The 18,360-nt window shown below is 38.7% G+C and overlaps 1 protein-coding gene across 2 annotated transcripts in view; it reads right to left on the bottom strand.

Annotated features, from left to right (window-relative positions):
• gpr155a (G protein-coupled receptor 155a) overlaps window positions 1-18,360 on the bottom strand; it is a 90,519-nt gene that overhangs the window by 46,257 nt on the left and 25,902 nt on the right. For both annotated transcript variants that reach the window (XM_067443153.1, XM_067443154.1), the window contains exons 2-3: window positions 2,865-3,339; window positions 849-1,248 (exon numbers count right to left, since the gene is read on the bottom strand). In XM_067443153.1, the coding sequence (XP_067299254.1) occupies window positions 849-1,248; window positions 2,865-3,291 (827 nt within the window). In that variant the 5' untranslated portion in view covers window positions 3,292-3,339. The remainder of the gene's footprint in view (window positions 1-848; window positions 1,249-2,864; window positions 3,340-18,360) is intronic.

Here is an 18,360-nt window from a genome sequence, read left to right as displayed (position 1 = left end):
ACAAGCAAACATTCAACTATCTATAATCTATACTAAAGCTGCAGAATGAATTGATGTTGATTCAAACACCCATGCAATCTTTATTTTTTTATAACTCATCAATTTGAATTATATTAAGTCTTAAAGTTCTGCATAATTAGGTGGATTGTCACTATGTCCATAATTATTATTTTTATTATTCATTATTTTTTGATGAGAACAACTGGCTCAAACTTATGCCAAGCCAAACTTTTTAAAAATCATCTGTTTATTTAATAAAGCAGCAACGAGTTTCACGTTGATGTGCTGTTGTAGAAGGTGATTCAGGAGATTTGAGGTTGAGTTTTTAAGTCTTAGCACCCCTACACAATTCACATGTGACACTGATGGTCCCCTACAAAATTAAAATAATGGCTATATTTCCAGCGCTATATGATGTGGGCTTCTCCATCTTTTTGCTGCATTGGTGACGTCACACGCATACACGCACAATCAACGACTATGAAAATTGACAGGGATGATTGGATTTCAAATCATTAGCAATAGTGACAAAAAAAAGTAACTAGCCGGTTTTTGGATGGTAACTGTAATGTTAGTACTTATAATTTTATTAGTCATAATACTAGTTACTAGGGAAAGTAATATTATTACTGTAACGTGTCGCATGAACCATTAACATTTTTTAAGGTGTTTGTGTGTCTATTTCGCAGCTTGACAGCCTGAAACACTGATTGAGAAAAGAGCAGCATGGACATTCTGCTAAACTCTTCCTTTTCAGTTCCACCGATAAACAATATTTGCCATTCCAAAATGTATTTATGACAGAATATTCCATCTTTTACTAATAACAATTTGTATGGTAGACTTACAGTTTTGCCGTGATGAGGAGAATAAGGGCTACCACAGTAGAGCGGGTAAGTTTTTTCAGCTGGCCCACCATGGACAGACCCAGATAAAACAGTGCCGCTCCCCCGAATGAGTTAGCCAGACCATCTACAAACTCCTCCATGAAGGGCGGGATCTTCTGGCCCAGCAGAAAGTGAGAAATGAGCCCGATCACCACCATAAAGACAATGGGGTTCTTGACAACCTGAAGGACCACCAAACCCAGCACTTTCAGCTTACTCTGTTGGTGAGGCTCTCCAGTCCTCCACCTCTGCACCTCACAGAACGCAAAGCCTAGCGGGTTTAGGACCATGAGGGAGACGGGAGCCACCAGGTAGATGTACTGAAGGTACTCGGGGTGGGTGTTGCGGTACAGAGCTTCAACTGTGGAGGAAGAAAAGGATCAACATTAACAGAACATAATGAAAATTATCATCCATTTACTCAAGTAGGCTTGGACATTCTTCAAAAAATATCCTTGTGAGGACGAAAGAAAGTAATATGAGTTTGGAACGGCATGTGCTATCGATGGCTAAAATGAGAAGTTAGATTTCCTCTTCCTGTTTGGGATCTTAAGTCATTTTATTTTATTATTGTTTTACTCAGTTGCTGGGTTTAAGGTTTATAGAACATCTTTTATCTTGTACATAAACTACCAATACTATGTTTTGCATGTTTAAAGGCCACAACACTGCTATAAGGACATCATCACAGAGGAACGATATTATTGGAATCAATTTCAGCTCGCAAAAGAAAAAAACATTGACAGCCAATCAGAATCCACTTGCCTTTCAAGAGCTTGAACATTTAAAGCGACAGACCACTGCAAAAAAAAAATAAACAATGCTTTTCTAAGTATATTTGTCTTGTTTCCAGTCCAAAATCAGGATGCATACTAGATGAGTCAATTGATGTATAAGATATAATTTATTGTTTTGTGGGGAAATAAATCAAAATTAAGTGAGTTTTTTCTTAAAACAAGCAAAATGATCTGCCATTGGGATGGGGTTGGGGGGTAAGAAAGGTAAACTTGTCTCTGTTTGAATTAAGTTTATTTTTCTTAACCTTTGGCAGATAATTTTGCTTGTTTTAAGCAAAAACTCACTTAATTTTTAGATTTATTTCTCCAGAAAACAATACATATTATCTTAAGTCATTTTACTAGTATAAGTGTTATTTTTGACATCTAGTAAATGCATCTTGATTTAAGCATTTTTTGATATTTGGACTGGAAGCAAGACAAAAATGCTAAGCAAGAAAAGTAAAACTGTAACACGCAGAGAACATTATTGTGCATTGATTTGGACACTTATATTGCTATTGTAATAGTTATTGTTAAAGGGGGTATGAACGGGCCTTAGGGTACATTCTCTGTATTTATTTCATGCAAAGACATAGATCAATAAAGCAATTGATATATATTCATATTTCTACATTCATTCCTGGGGAAGCAATGTCGGGATGAAGATTGAATCACGGGTTAAAAAAAAGTCAGCTAATTTTGATGCAGTGTTGCTTCAACATCTTGCTTTTCACCATAGGTGATTTAAAATTTAAACATTGAAATATACAGCTCTGGGAAAAATTAAGATTTCTTAATGTTAAGTGTTCTTACTTTTTTCCAGAGCTGTATGTACTTCGAAAAAAATGTTGTTTCAATATTTTTTAAATGTTAAATTTCAACTGGCTGAGGTATCTGTGAATCATACCAGTATTATGTGCAAAGCACTGGAAATGGTGCACTCAAAACAATGAAAATGAACCTCAAACTAAACTAATAGGCTGAACAGCATATAGATTGTGTTTCCTACGAACTTATGCATGGTGAAAACTCAGATGAAAGTGAAAGAAAACGAGCATACCGAGTCAGAAATATGACCATCAAGTTTTTCATGATCTGTAGGTTTGAGGTTATTTTTGTATTTGTTCTTTGAACCATAACCTGAGTTCTTATGTGACAGGTTTCTGACACATACTGTATTCCTTTCAGGAAGACTCACCTATAGGGAAGCCCAGTGCAAAATCATTACTCTGTGTGGCAAATATCGAGAACAGGCCAGCTTTGGAGAAACGGCTCTCTCTGTTTGCCACCAACAGTGTGAGTACACACACAAAAAAGAACACAGTCACTTTTGCCACCAGTATACTAAAGAAAAACGGCCAGATTACGTCCCCAAAGTCCAGCAGCACCATGTTTTTGAAAAGCAGGGCTGGAAGCGCAAACTTGGACACAAAGCTGCCCAGTCCTTTGGCTTGTGTAGCTGGGATGATGTTTGTCCGGCCTGCGACGTATCCGCAGAGAATTATCCCGAAACATTCGAGCAGGGCTGGGAGGAGTTTGTCAATTGACATGCTGGGCGGGACGGAGGGGGGGTCAGCTCCATCCCCACTGCTGAAGATGGAAAGATTATTCGACAGATCATCCATCCTGAGTTTGACTACAGGCCTGTCAAAGGCCTAAAGTAACTAAACACTCTGAAAGTAAAGGAAAAGAATCATTAGAATACAAAATAACAGTCATATCTAGTGAATATGTGATGTATGGAATATGCATGTATTTTTCTAACCAAAAGTTGTATAGCATAGTAGTGTTGTCACGATACCAAAATTATGACTTTGATACGATACCAGACTAAAATATCGATATATCGATACTAAATCGATACCACAGTAAAAAAAAAAAAAAAGTTAAGATGCTTAATATGACAACAGAACTTATTATTCATTGTTATTTTTTACTAAAAATTCATGTGGCCAGCATGTTCCTTAGGGTTGGGCATCGTTTTGATTTGAACAATTATTGATCAATTGATCAATTACTATTAAAATTATCTCACAATTTTTTGCTATCTCAATGTATTTTTTACAATGAGGTAATTGCAATAGCTTACACACAGCACAAGAAAGCTTGATATCGAATGGTATATTGAATTTAAAAAGACGAGTAAACAGTAATAAAATAAGAACAAATAAACAGATTACAAACAATAGCACAAATAAATGCAATAGAATAGAAGATACAAATTAAATAGACTGCTTTATTTTTTCAGGTAGGTCTAACATTCAGATAAGAAACTGAATAAAAAAATGCATAGTAATTACATTTAAAACAACATTGGATAATGTTCTTTGTAAAAAATTCAATAGCCTACAGATGAAACTATTAAAGTTACACAAGTTGATCAGTCAAGAGCAGTTGATCGTGTCTTTTTGTAGTTTGAATAACAAATGACTGCGGTCCCTTTAAGACTAACGGACGCATGGATCCTAAACACTGTTCCTGTTACTCGTTCTTCCTGAACTGTTTGCGACTGTGTTAACGTTAATACTCTTCCACATGTGCACTGATAATTCTTTGAGTGTATTTGACCAATAATAAGCTGGAAAAAGAAGCAAATGTTTGCACTTGTATCATGTCAGAGGCGGCTTTATTACGGTAGGCTGTGTGTGTGCGCTTCAGATGTGAGCACGAAATCTTCGGGGATTAGTAGAATTAATTTATGTGCAATCCCGCGCGAAATTCAGACCGATCACACACTAACACTAACACACTGTCATGAGGAAAAAGTCCAGCAGAACGCGCGTTCGCCGTGCTCAGAGGTTAACCGGGCTGAGTGAGAATATGTGTGTCAACTCGCTTTCGGTCGGAGAGGAGAGCGCGTAGAAACTGAGAATCGTATCGTTTCAGATATTCCAGTATCGATACATATCAAAATATCGATATTTTTGACAACACTATCGCATAGTGACTATTTGAATATATCAGGGAACTCAAAACATGGTGTTAATAAAATGTCTCTGAATGACTACTATATGTATGTGCCGTGGTATCATGTTACCAAGTCAACTATGCTTTATAATGGCATATTACAAGTATGAATGGTTTGATGAATATGCAAGAATAGCACATTTAACTCTCTATTTACTAGTATCCTAGTAAACACAGTCGGTTATGTCTTAAGTGAATGTAAACAGTTGAGAAAGAAAACAAATGTGTATCAGTATATTTGATCCGTGCAGCTCTCAAAGTGACAGCAGCCTAATATTCCTGCTGCTGTCTGCATTTTCAATGTTAAAAATCAAACAACAATAAAAAAACTAATACAAATTCAATCACTGCTCTTGACTGGATCATTTGTTATAACTTTAATAACGATTTATAATTTTCATTCTGTACCTGAATACTGTTAGACCTAAAAAAAAAAAAAAAAAACTGAAAAGCAGTTATTACTGACTGTTTATTAGGCTAATGTTTTAATTTTATAATAGTTAGGGCCCAAGCCCTGAAAGGGCGCAGAGCCCTATTGTTCTTCTAAGGATTATTATTATTAGGGCCCAAGCCCTGAAAGGGCGCAGAGCCCTATTGTTCTTCTAAGGATTATTATTAGGGCCCAAGCCCTGAAAGGGCGCAGAGCCCTATTGTTCTTCTAAGGATTATTAGGGCCCAAGCCCTGAAAGGGCGAAGAGCCCTATTGTTCTTCTAAGGATTATTATTAGGGCCCAAGCCCTGAAAGGGCGAAGAGCCCTATTGTTCTTCTAAGGATTATTATTATTAGGGCCCAAGCCCTGAAAGGGCGCAGAGCCCTATTGTTCTTCTAAGGGTTTTTATTATTATTATTATATATTATTATTTTTTTTACCGACTATTTGGGCATTTTTGGGGCCTTTCCCGTGCTCGAAAACTCTTGAAACTTTGCACACGCATCAGAATGCGCGGCCATCAGGGCCGGGCTGAGGCTGGGACCCGGGCGTGGCAGGGGGGCTCGACAGCGCCCCCTAAAGTGGGGTCTGAAAACGGGCTCTATAAATCAAACACACTTGCACGTACATATATGAAACTCGGTACACATATAGAGCTCATCGGGCTGAACAACTTTCGTGCTCTAAGTTATGCGTCAGCCCAACAGGAAGTGAGCTATTATGGGTTGTTCGGAAAACGCATGCTCTGGAATTTGCGATACTCCTCCTAGACGATTCACCCGATCAGCACCAAACTCGGTCAGCCTGAAGTCAAGACACTGAGGATGCTAAATTGCGAGCAACTTTTTGATATCTCAAACGGTTTGGCCGTGGCGAAGAGATGAATTTATGGCGAGAAAAAGGAAACAGGAAGTGTGTTATAACTTCTGCATACATTAATTCATTTTGATGAAACTTCAGCTGTGTGTTCGTTGTAAGAGGCCGATCACATGGATATGACTTTTGTGAGTCACAGTTATATCGCCACCAACTGGCAGCAGGAAGTGTGGCTTTTGTCCAAAGCGGGGGGTTAGTTTTATCTACATTCACCAAACTCGGTATATATATTGTACTTTTCGAGCCGGACAACTTTCTAATTTACAGTCATTAGCTCTGACCAACAGGAAGTCAGATAATTTGGTTGGAAGATAACAAGAAGTCGAAAGCGAGCTCTGAGTTTTTACCTTCTCCTCAAAAGCGATTCATTCAATCTCCTCCAAACTCGGACAACATAAAGTAAATATACAGAAGATGCTAAAATGCGAACGGTTATTGGATATCTCAAATGGTTTTCCCTTAGCAAAAGCCTAAAAAAGACAAAATAAGCACACAAGTGCCTGGTTCATAAATAAGGCTATACTCCCACCTGCTGGTTATTCTATATATCACACTGTTTTTTTTGTGTGTTTTTTTTCAACACTTATGCTCTCCCTTAAATGACCAGTAGAGGGCAATATTGTATAAGTTTTCAAGCAAAAAAACTTGCCTCTGTGTGTGTGTGAGAATGGTTTTCTAGCCTGGTGGGGACTAAAACCTGAATGCACACAGACTCATGAGGACTTCCCAATGGGTACAAAAGCTTATAAATCAGACAGAATGAGTTCTTTTGAAAATGTGAAAATGCAGAAAGTTTTGTGTGATGGGTAGGTTTTGGGGTAGGAGCAGTGTAGGAGGACAGAATATAAAATAAATTTGCACATAATTGAAAGTTATATCCTAATACTTTTAATTGTTTTCTATAACATGGGCTTTAAAGAAGGTCATGTGCTGTGTTTGCAAAGATCACGTATGACACCTCTTTAAACTAATTATTTATTGATAAAATTCAAATGAATAAAAAAATATAATTTCACATGATCTTATAAAAGTGGCTATAAAAACCATTTTATCTTATAAAAGTGGCTATAAAAACCATTACGTCTATGGTGAGTCCCCAAATAGATAGTGAACCAGACATGTGTGTGTGTGTGTGTGTGTGTGTGTGTGTGTGTGTGTGTGTGTGTGTGTGTGTGTGTGTGTGTGTGTGTGTGTGTGTGTGTGTGTGCGTGTGTGTGTGTGTGTGTGTGTGGGGGGGGGGGGGGGGTTGTTGTTGTGGATGGGGGATGGTGGATGGGCTTAACTGATAAGAGTTGCCTGCAGCATACTTCAGCATTACTACTGTGTGTGTGTGTGTGTGTGTGTGTGTGTGCGTGTTCTTTTTTCTAGCCTGGTGGGGACTAAAACCTGAATGCACACAGACTCATGAGGACTTCCCAATGGGTACAAAAGCTTATAAATCAGACAGAATGAGTTCTTTTGAAAATGTGAAAATGCAGAAAGTTTTGTGTGATGGGTAGGTTTTGGGGTAGGAGCAGTGTAGGAGGACAGAATATAAAATAAATTTGCACATAATTGAAAGTTATATCCTAATACTTTTAATTGTTTTCTATAACATGGGCTTTAAAGAAGGTCATGTGCTGTGTTTGCAAAGATCACGTATGACACCTCTTTAAACTAATTATTTATTGATAAAATTCAAATGAATAAAAAAATATAATTTCACATGATCTTATAAAAGTGGCTATAAAAACCATTTTATCTTATAAAAGTGGCTATAAAAACCATTACGTCTATGGTGAGTCCCCAAATAGATAGTGAACCAGACATGTGTGTGTGTGTGTGTGTGTGTGTGTGTGTGTGTGTGTGTGTGTGTGTGTGTGTGTGTGTGTGTGTGTGTGTGTGTGTGTGTGTGTGTGCGTGTGTGTGTGTGTGTGTGTGTGTGTGTGTGGGGGGGGGGGGGGTTGTTGTTGTGGATGGGGGATGGTGGATGGGCTTAACTGATAAGAGTTGCCTGCAGCATACTTCAGCATTACTACTGTGTGTGTGTGTGTGTGTGTGTGTGTGTGCGTGTTCTTTTTTCTAGCCTGGTGGGGACTTCAACCTGAATGCACACAGACTCATTGGGACACGTGTCACTGATTTCTACAGTGTGTGTGTGTGTGTGTGTGTGTGTGTGTGTGTGAGAGAGCCACTCTTCTGTCTAAAAAGATTACCTCTCAATGCTGTGCTTTGGCCTGCATTAAAGGATTAAACATATTATTCTGGGTTTGAATAAAAAAAATTCATGTATAAAACCAGTTTCTTTGTAGGGCATTGACAATATTGTTTTATATAATTAGTTAAATAATTGTGTTAATACAAATAATTATTAATAAAAAAATATAAATATTTAAAAAAAACATTACTAACAAAAGAAAAAACACATTGAATTGTCTTTAAAAAGAAAAGGAATAAAAAGTACTGTGTGTGTAACTTAAAAAAATGAGAAGATTAATGCCTTTTGTTTAAGGAAAAAAATGAGATCCAATGAGCTACCGGCATATAGAATAACCAGAAGGTGGGAGTGTAGCCTTATTTAGTAACCAGGTTGGATATGTCCTAGGGAACACTGTTTTGAAGATAAAACTATTGTTGTTATTGCAAAACAGTGTTTTCAGACAGTGAAATAAAAACAATGTTCTCTCACTGTCTAGATTTTGTGTCTGTCATTCCCCTCCCCCCTCACTCTCTCAGGATCACTCTGTGTGAATGTGTGTGTGGAGGGGGTCTCTCTCACTCTGTGTATGTCGCCTTTTTTCTTGTTTTTCATAATTTAACCCTTTCATATCATAGGCTATCAGCAATATCTATCATTTTATTGTGAAAAATAAGTTTAAAAAAATTTATTATATATATAAATAACACTAGTCTTCTGAACTTACAATATTTTGAGCTGCAAAAAATAAATTTGCACATAATTGAAAGTTATATCCTAATACTTTTAATTGTTTTCTATAACATGGGCTTTAAAGAAGGTCATGTGCTGTGTTTGCAAAGATCACGTATGACACCTCTTTAAACTAATTATTTATTGATAAAATTCAAATGGATAAAAAAATATAATTTCACATGATCTTATAAAAGTGGCTGTTTATAATAAACTTCTATAAATTTTATGCACACATATTACTCTTACCTGACACTGATATTAAAATCATTGTTGCGGTCTCTGTGATTTGGCTTAATGTATTTTTAAGAGAAGTGTAAGGATAATACAACTTCAGCATTTGGACAGTATTCTGCACTCATTTTGAAATTGACATTTGACATCACCTGACATAAAATTAAAGAATAAAATGTAATTGATCTCAGAGATGTGAGTGTTGTGGTTCCTGGTCATAGCAGCACCAGTTGCTGCAGTTAATGATGTGAATTCAAATGACTTTGACATAGTCCCTTTATTTATTTTTTCCCCATATTAAATGCCTATTGGCTTGCTGTGCACAGTTAAGCTGATGCCACCGGGGTGGCGGTGCCCCCGGCTTGGGCCCGTCATCGCTGCTCGCAGCTTTAATTATTATTATCTTTTCGCCTTTTGGGCATTTTTGGGGCCCTTCCCATGCTCGAAAACTCTTGAAACTTTGCACACGCATCGGATTGCGCGGCCAACAGGGTCGGGCAGAGGCTTTTGACCCGGGCGTGGCAGGGGGGCTCAACAGCGCCCCCTTGAAAAACTGGGTCTATATATTAAACACACTTGCACGTACATGTATGAAACTCGGTACACATATAGAGCTCATCAGGCCGAACAACTTCCGCACTCATAGTCATAAGCTTTGCCCAACAGGAAGTGAGCTATTATGGGTTGTTCGGAAAACGCATGCTCTGGAATTTGCGATACTCCTCCTAGACGATTCACCCGATCAGCACCAAACTCGGTCAGCCTGAAGTCAAGACACTGAGGATGCTAAATTGCGAGCAACTTTTTGATACCTCAAACGGTTTGGCCGTGGCGAAGAGATGAATTTATGGCGAGAAAAGGGAAACAGGAAGTGTGTTATAACTTTTGCATACATTAATTCATTTTGATGAAACTTCAGCTGTGTGTTCGTTGTAAGAGGCCGATCACATGGATATGACTTTTGTGAGTCAAAGTTATAGCGCCACCAACTGGCAGCAGGAAGTGTGTCACTTTTGTCCAAAGTGGGGGGTTAGTTTTATCTGCAGTCACCAAACTCGGTATATATATTGTACATTTCGAGCCGGACAACTTTCTAATTTACAGTCATTAGCTCTGACCAACAGAAAGTCAGATAATTTGGTTGGAAGATAACAAGAAATGGCAAAGCGAGCTCTGAGTTTTTACCTTCTCCTCAAAAGCGATTCATTCAATCTCCTCCAAACTCAGACAACATGAAGTAAATATACAGAAGATGCTAAAATGCGAACGGTTATTGGATATCTCAAACGGTTTTCCCGTAGCAAAAGCCTAAAAAACACAAAATAAGAACACAAGTGCCTGGTTCATAAATAAGGCTATACTCCCACCTGCTGGTTATTCTTTATATCACACTGTTTTTTTTTTTTTTTTCAACACTTATGCTCTCACTTAAATGACCAGTAGAGGGCAATATTGTATAAGTTTTCAAGCAAAAAAACCTTACCTCTGTGTGTGTGTGTGAATGGTTTTCTAGCCTGCTGGGGACTTAAACCTGAATGCACACAGACTCATGGGGACGTCCCAATGGGTACAAAAGCTCATAAATCAGACAGAATTAGTTCTTTTGAAAAGGTGAAAATGCAGAAAGTTGTGTGATGGGTAGGTTTAGGGGTAGGAGCAGTGTAGGAGGACAGAATATATGGTTTGTACAGCATAAAAACCATTACATCTATGGTGAGTCCCCAGAAAAAGATAGTGAACCAGACATGAGTGTGTGTGTGGGTGAGTGTGTGTGTGAGGGGTGGGGGGTGAAGGGGGGTGTTGTGGATGGGGGGATGGGCTGAGCTGATTTGAGTTGCCTGCAGCATACTTCAGCATTACTACTGTGTGTGTGTGTGTGTGTGTGTGTGTGTGTGTGTGTGTGTGTGTGTGTGTGTGTGTGTGTGTGTGTGTGTGTGTGTGTGTGTGTGTGTGTGTGTGTGTGTGTGTTGTTCTAGCCTGGTGGGGACTTGAATTAACCTGAATGCACACAGACTCATGGGGACACATGTCACTGTAGGGGCCTAAATTGAGGTCCCAATGGGTACAAAAGCTTATAAATCATACAGAATGAGTTCTTTTGAAAATGTAAAAATGCAGAAAGTTTTGTGAAATGGGTAGGTTTAGGGGTATGGGCAGGAGGACAGAATATATGGTTTGTACAGCATAAAAACCATTACGTCTATGAGTCCCCAGAAAGATAGTGAACCAGACATGAGTGTGTGTGTGTGTGTGTGTGTGTGTGTGTGTGTGTGTGTGTGTGTGTGTGTGTGTGTGTGTGTGTGTGTGTGTGTGTGTGTGTGTGTGTGTGTGTGTGAGTGGTTTTCTAGCCTGTTGGGGACTTCAACCTGAATGCACACAGACTCATTGGGACTCGTGTCACTGTAGGGACCTAAACTGAGGTCCCAATGGGTACAGAAGCTTATAAATCATACAGAATGAGTTCGTTTGAAAATGTAAAAATGCAGAAAGTTTTGTGTGATGGGTAGGTTTAGGGGCAGGGGCAGTGTAGGGGGACAGAATATATGGTTTGTACAGCATAAAAACCATTACATCTATGCTGAGTCCCCAGAAAGATAGTGAACCAGACATGAGTGTACGTATGCAAGTGTGTGTGTATGTGTGTGTGTGTGTGTGGAGGGGGGGATGGGCTGAGCTGATAAGGGCTGCCTGCAGCATTACTACTGTGTGTGTGTGTGTGCGTGTGTGTGTGTGTGTGTGTGTGTGTGTGTGTGTGTGTGTGTGTGTGTGTGTGTGTGTGTGTGTGTGTGTGTGGAGGGGGTCTCTCACACTCTGTGTGTGTGTGTCACCTTGTCTCTTGTTTTTTTCATAATTTAACCCTTTCATATCATAGGCTATCACAAATATCTATCACTTTATTGTGAAAAATAAGTAAAAAACAAAAACATATATTATATCTTTAATTAAATACTGGTCTTCTGAACTTACAAAATTTTAAGCTGCAAAAAATACATTTGCACATAATTGAAAGTTATATCCTAATACTTTTAACTGTTTTCTATAACATGGGCTTTAAAGAAGGTCATGTGCTGTGTTTGCAAAGATCACGTATGACTAATTATTTATTGATAGAATTCAAATGGATAAAAAAATAATTTCACATGATTTTATAAAAGTGGCTGTTTATAATAAACTTCCATAAATTATATGCACGCATATTACTCTTACCTGACACTGATATTAAAATCATTGTTGCGGTCTCTGTGATTTGGCTTAATTTATTTTTAAGAGCAGTGTAAGGATAATACAACTTCAGCATTTGGACAGTATTCTGCACTCATTTTGAAATTGACATTTGACATCACCTGACATAAAATTAAAGAATAAAATGTAATTGATCTCAGAGATGTGAGTGTAGTGGTTCCTGGTCATAGCAGCACCAGTTGCTGCAGTTAATGAGGTGAATTCAAATGACTTTGTTTTAGTCCTTTTATTTTTTTCCCATATTAAATGCCTATTGGCCTGCTGTGCACAGTTAAGCTGATGCCACCGGGGTGGCGGTGCCACCGGCTTGGGCCCGTCATCGCTGCTCGCAGCTTTAATTATTATTATTATCTTTTCGCCTTTTGGGCATTTTTGGGGCCCTTCCCATGCTCGAAAACTCTTGAAACTTTGCACACGCATCGGAATGCGCGGCCAACAGGGTCTGGCAGAGGCCTTTGACCCGGGCGTGGCAGGGGGGCTCAACAGCGCCCCCTTGAAAAACTGGGTCTATATATTAAACACACTTGCACGTACATGTATGAAACTCGGTACACTTATAGATCTCATCGGGCCAAACAACTTCCGCACTCATAGTCATAAGCTTCGCCCAACAGGAAGTGAGCTATTATGGGTTGTTCGGAAAACACATGCTCTGGAATTTGCGATACTCCTCCTAGACGATTCACCCGATCAGCACCAAACTCGGTCAGCATGAAGTCAACACACTGAGGATGCTAAATTGCGAGCAACTTTTTGATAACTCAAACGGTTTGGCCGTGGCAAAGAGATGAATTTATGGCGAGAAAAGGGAAACAGGAAGTGTGTTATAACTTTTGCATACATTAATTCATTTTGATGAAACTTCAGCTGTGTGTTCGTTATAAGAGGCCGATCACATGGATATGACTTTTGTGAGTCAAAGTTATAGCGCCACCAACTGGCAGTGGGAAGTGTCACTTTTGTCCAAAGCGGGGGGTTAGTTTTATCTACATTCACCAAACTCGGTATATATATTGTACTTTTCGAGCCGGACAACTTTCTAATTTACAGTCATTAGCTCTGACCAACAGGAAGTCAGATAATTTGGTTGGAAGATAACACAAAGTGGAAAGCGAGCTCTGAGTTTTTACCTTCTCCTCAAAAGCGATTCATTCAATCTCCTCCAAACTCGGACAACATGAAGTAAATATACAGAAGATGCTAAAATGCGAACGGTTATTGGATATCTCAAACGGTGTTCGCGTAGCAAAAGCCTAAAAAACACAAAATAAGCACACAAGTGCCTGGTTCATAAATAAGGCTATACTCCCACCTGCTGGTTATTCTATATATCACACTGGCTGTTTTTCAGTTTTTTTTTCCTGTTTTTTCAACACTTATACTCTCCCTTAAATGACCAGTAGAGGGCAATATTGTATAAGTTTTCAAGCAAAAAACCTTGCCTGTGTGTGTGTGTGTGTGAATGGTTTTCTAGTCTGGTGGGGACTTAAACCTGAATGCACACAGACTCATGGGGACTTCCCAATGGGTACAAAAGCTTATAAATCATACAGAATGAGTTCTTTTGAGGAAAGTTTTGTGTGATGGGTAGGTTTAGGGGCAGGAGCAGTGTAGGATGACAGAATATATGGTTTGTACAGCATAAAAACCATTACGTCTATGAGTCCCCAGAAAGATAGTGAACCAGACATGAGTGTGTGTATGTGTGTGTGTTTGTGGGTGGGTGTGTGTGTTGTGGATGGGGGATGGTGGATGGGCTTAACTGATAAGAGTTGCCTGCAGCATACTTCAGCATTACTACTGTGTGTGTGTGTGTGTGTGTGTGTGTGTGTGTGTGTGTGTGTGTGTGTGTGTGTGTGTGTGTGTGTGTGTGTGTGTGTGTGTGTGTGCGTGTGCGTGTGCGTGTGTGTTCTTTTTTTTAGCCTGGTGGGGACTTCAACCTGAATGCACACAGACTCATGGGGACACGTGTCACTGATTTATACAGTGTGTGTGTGTGTGTGTGTGTGTGTGTGTGTGTGTGTGTGTGTGTGTGTGTGTGTGAGCCACTCTTCTGTCTAAAAAGATTACCTCCCAATGCTGTGCTTTGGCCTGCATTAAAGGATAAAACATTTTATTCTGGGTTTGAATAAAAAAAATAATGTATAAAACCAGTTTATTTGTAGGGCTTTGACAATATTGTTTTATATAATTAGTTAAATAATTGTGTTAATACAAATAAATATTAATAGAAAAATATAAATATAAAAAAACATTACTAACAAAAGAAAAAAACACATTTAATTGTCTTTTGAAACTTTTCCCCACAGTTTAGACTTTACTATTATTGTTTTGCTGAAAATCATGTTTAATCTAAATCTCACTTTGCTCTCTCTCTCTCTCTCTCTCTCTCTCTCTCTCTCTCTCTCTCTCTCTCTCTCTCCGTGTGTGTGTGTGTGTGTGTGTGTGTGTGTGTGTGTGTGTGTGTGTGTGTGTGTGTGTTTGTAGGGGGATGGTGCCAGCTTCATTTTGATTGTGAAAAGATTAGCTCATTGCTGTGTGCTTTGGCAAGCATAAACACATTTAATTGTCTTTTGAAACTTTTCCCCACAGTTTAGACTTTACTATTATTGTTTTGCTGAAAATCATGTTTAATCTAAATCTCACTTTGCATCTCTCTCTCTCTCTCTCTCTCTCTCTCTCTCTCTCTCTCTCTCTCTCTCTCTCTCTCTCTCTCTCTCCGTGTGTGTGTGTGTGTGTGTGTGTGTGTGTGTGTGTGTGTGTGTGTGTGTGTGTGTGTGTGTTTGTAGGGGGATGGTGCCAGCTTCATTTTGATTGTGAAAAGATTAGCTCATTGCTGTGTGCTTTGGCAAGCATTAAAGGATAAAAAAATATATTATTCTGGGTTACAATAAAATTATAGAACCAGTTAATTTGTAACAATAGAAAAAACACATTTGAGTTTCCTTTTCAAACAATGAAGTTTGTGTAACCTAAGCAGATTAATGCCTTTTATTTGTGGATGAAAATGAGAGCAAATGATATAGAATAACAAGAAGGTGGGAGTATAGCCTTAGTTATGAACCAGGTTGGATATGTCCTTGAGAACACAGTTTTAAACATAAAACTATTGTTATTGCAAAACAGTGTTTCCAGACAGTGAAGAAGAAAAAAAAAACTTTCTCCCACTGTTTAGATTATTATTTTTTTGTTTCTTTCAAATCTTGTTTCTTTCGGAATTAGACTCTGTCTCTCTGTCTGTCGTTCCCCTCCCCCCTCACTCTCCCTCTCTGAATTTCACTCTGTTTGGGTTGTTTGTGTGTGTGTGTGTGTGTGTGTGTGTGTGTGTGTGTGTGTGTGTGTGTGTGTGTGTGTGTGTGTGTGTGTGTGTCACCTTGTCTCTTGATTGTCATAATTTAAACCTTCATATCACAAATAACTATCACTTTAGTGTGAAAAATAAGTTTAAAAAAAAACAAAAAATATACTATATCTTTAATTAAATACTGGCCTTTTGAACTTACAACATTTTGAGCTGCAAAATATACATTTGCACATAATTGAAAGTGACCCATTATATCCTAATACATAAAAAAAAAAAATCTATATTTAAATTTCATAATAGGTGTGGCTTGTGGTCATAGGGGTACCAGCTGCCGTGATACATGTGGCATATTAAAGCAATTTTCAAATATTCTCCTGTTTAAATGCATATTGCCTGTCGTGCACATTCTCAGCGGTATAAAAACATGCTGCATGTTTTAGAGAGGTCGACTTTGACCAGTAAATATGGCATATTCAGATGACTTTGATATCGTTATTTTACATTTAATTACATTTAAACATTTAAAAGTGGCTGTTTATAATACACTTCCATAAAATGTATGCAGTCATATTCCTCCTACCTGACACTGATATTAAAATAATTTTTGCGGTTTCTGTGATTTGGCTTTATTTTTTTTATTTATTTATTTTTAAAATATTGAATGCCACACATATTGAAATAAAAACAAGCATGCTTTTTGCTGCATAAAATTGGTGAACAATCACAAGCTACGGTAGGTCAAAAACACATAAAGAGAAGTGTAAGGATAATACAACTTCAGCATTTGGACAGTGTTCTGCACTCATTTTGAAATTGACATTTGACATCATCTGACATAAAATTAATGAATAAAATGTAATTGATCTCAGAGATGTGACTGTTGTGGTTCCTGGTCATAGCAGCACCAGTTGCTGCAGTTAATGAGGTGAATTCAAATGACTTTGACATAGTCCCTTTATTTATTTTTTCCCATATTAAATGCCTATTGCCTGCTGTGCACAGTTAAGCTGATGCCACCGGGGTGGCGGTGCCCCCGGCTTGGGCCCGTCATCGCTGCTCGCAGCTTTAATTTTTCTTTTTTTTTGTTATTATTATTATTTATTATTTTTTTACGCGACTATTTGGGCATTTTTGGGGCCCTTCCCATGCTCGAAAACTCTTGAAACTTTGCACACACATCAGAATGCGCGGCCATCAGGGCCGGGCTAAGGCTGGGACCCGGGCGTGGCAGGGGGGCTCGACAGTGCCCCCTAAAGTGGGGTCTGAAAACATGGTCTATAAATCAAACACACTTGCACGTACATATATGAAACTCGGCACACATATAGAGCTCATCGGGCCGAACAACTTTCGTGCTCTAAGTTATGCGTCAGCCCAACAGGAAGTGAGCTATTATGGGTTGTTCGGAAAACGCACGCTCTGGAATTTGCGATACTCCTCCTAGACAATTCACCCGATCAGCACCAAACTCGGTCAGCCTGAAGTCAAGACACTGAGGATGCTAAATTGCGAGCAACTTTTTGATATCTCAAACGGTTTGGCCGTGGCGAGGAGACGAATTTATGGCGAGAAAAGGGAAACAGGAAGTGTGTTATAACTTCTGCATACATTAATTCATTTAGATGAAACTTCAGCTGTGTGTTCGTTGTAAGAGGACGATCACATGGATATGACTTTTGTGAGTCAAAGTTATAGCGCCACCAACTGGCAGCAGGAAGTGTGTCACTTTCAAAAATGCTTTAAATCCCCATCTTATTTTCACCCGATTTACTTCAAACTTCATCAGTATAATGTCAAAACATGGCAGATATAGACATATAAATGGATTCCTGATTCTTGAAATACTGTTGTCATGGCAACGTGTCAAAGTCCAATAATCTTTTTAGGTGTTTTTGAGACACTTAGCATGCTTGAAATTGCATGAAACTCAACACACACATCTGACATGCTGTCCAGAAGATGCAAGCAAAGATTCAGAAACGGGCGTGGTAGAGGGGCTCAGTAGCGCCATCTTTTGTCCAAAGTGGGGGGTTAGTTTTATGTACATTCACCAAACTCGGTATATATATTGTACATTTCGAGCCGGACAACTTTCTAATTTAAAGTCATTAGCTCTGACCAACAGGAAGTCAGATAATTTGGTTGGAAGATAACAAGAAGTCGAAAGCGAGCTCTGAGTTTTTGCCTTCTCCTCAAAAGCGATTCATTCAATCTCCTCCAAACTCGGACAACATGAAGTAAATATACAGAAGATGCTAAAATGCGAACGGTTATTGGATATCTCAAACGGTGTTCCCGTAGCAAAAGCCTAAAAAATACAAAATATGGACACAAGTACCTGGTTCATAAATAAGGCTATACTCCCACCTGCTGGTTATTCTTTATATCACACTGTTTTTTTGTTTTTTTTTCAACACTTATGCTCTCACTTAAATGACCAGTAGAGGGCAATATTGTATAAGTTTTAAAGCAAAAAACCTTGCCTCTGTGTGTGTGTGAATGATTTTCTAGCCTGGTGGGGACTTAAACCTGAATGCACACAGACTCATGGGGACTTCCCAATGGGTACAAAAGCTTATAAATCAGACAGAATGAGTTCTTTTGAAAAGGTGAAAATGCAGAAAGTTGTGTGATGGGTAGGTTTTGGGGTAGGAGCAGTGTAGGAGGACAGAATATATGGTTTGTACAGCATAAAAACCATTACGTCTATGAGTCCCCAAAAAGATAGCGA

This window comes from Pseudorasbora parva, chromosome 5 (genome assembly GCF_024679245.1).
Source record: "Pseudorasbora parva isolate DD20220531a chromosome 5, ASM2467924v1, whole genome shotgun sequence".
Taxonomy (NCBI): Eukaryota; Metazoa; Chordata; class Actinopteri; order Cypriniformes; family Gobionidae; genus Pseudorasbora; species Pseudorasbora parva.
This window is presented reverse-complemented; position numbering and strand designations above follow the sequence as displayed.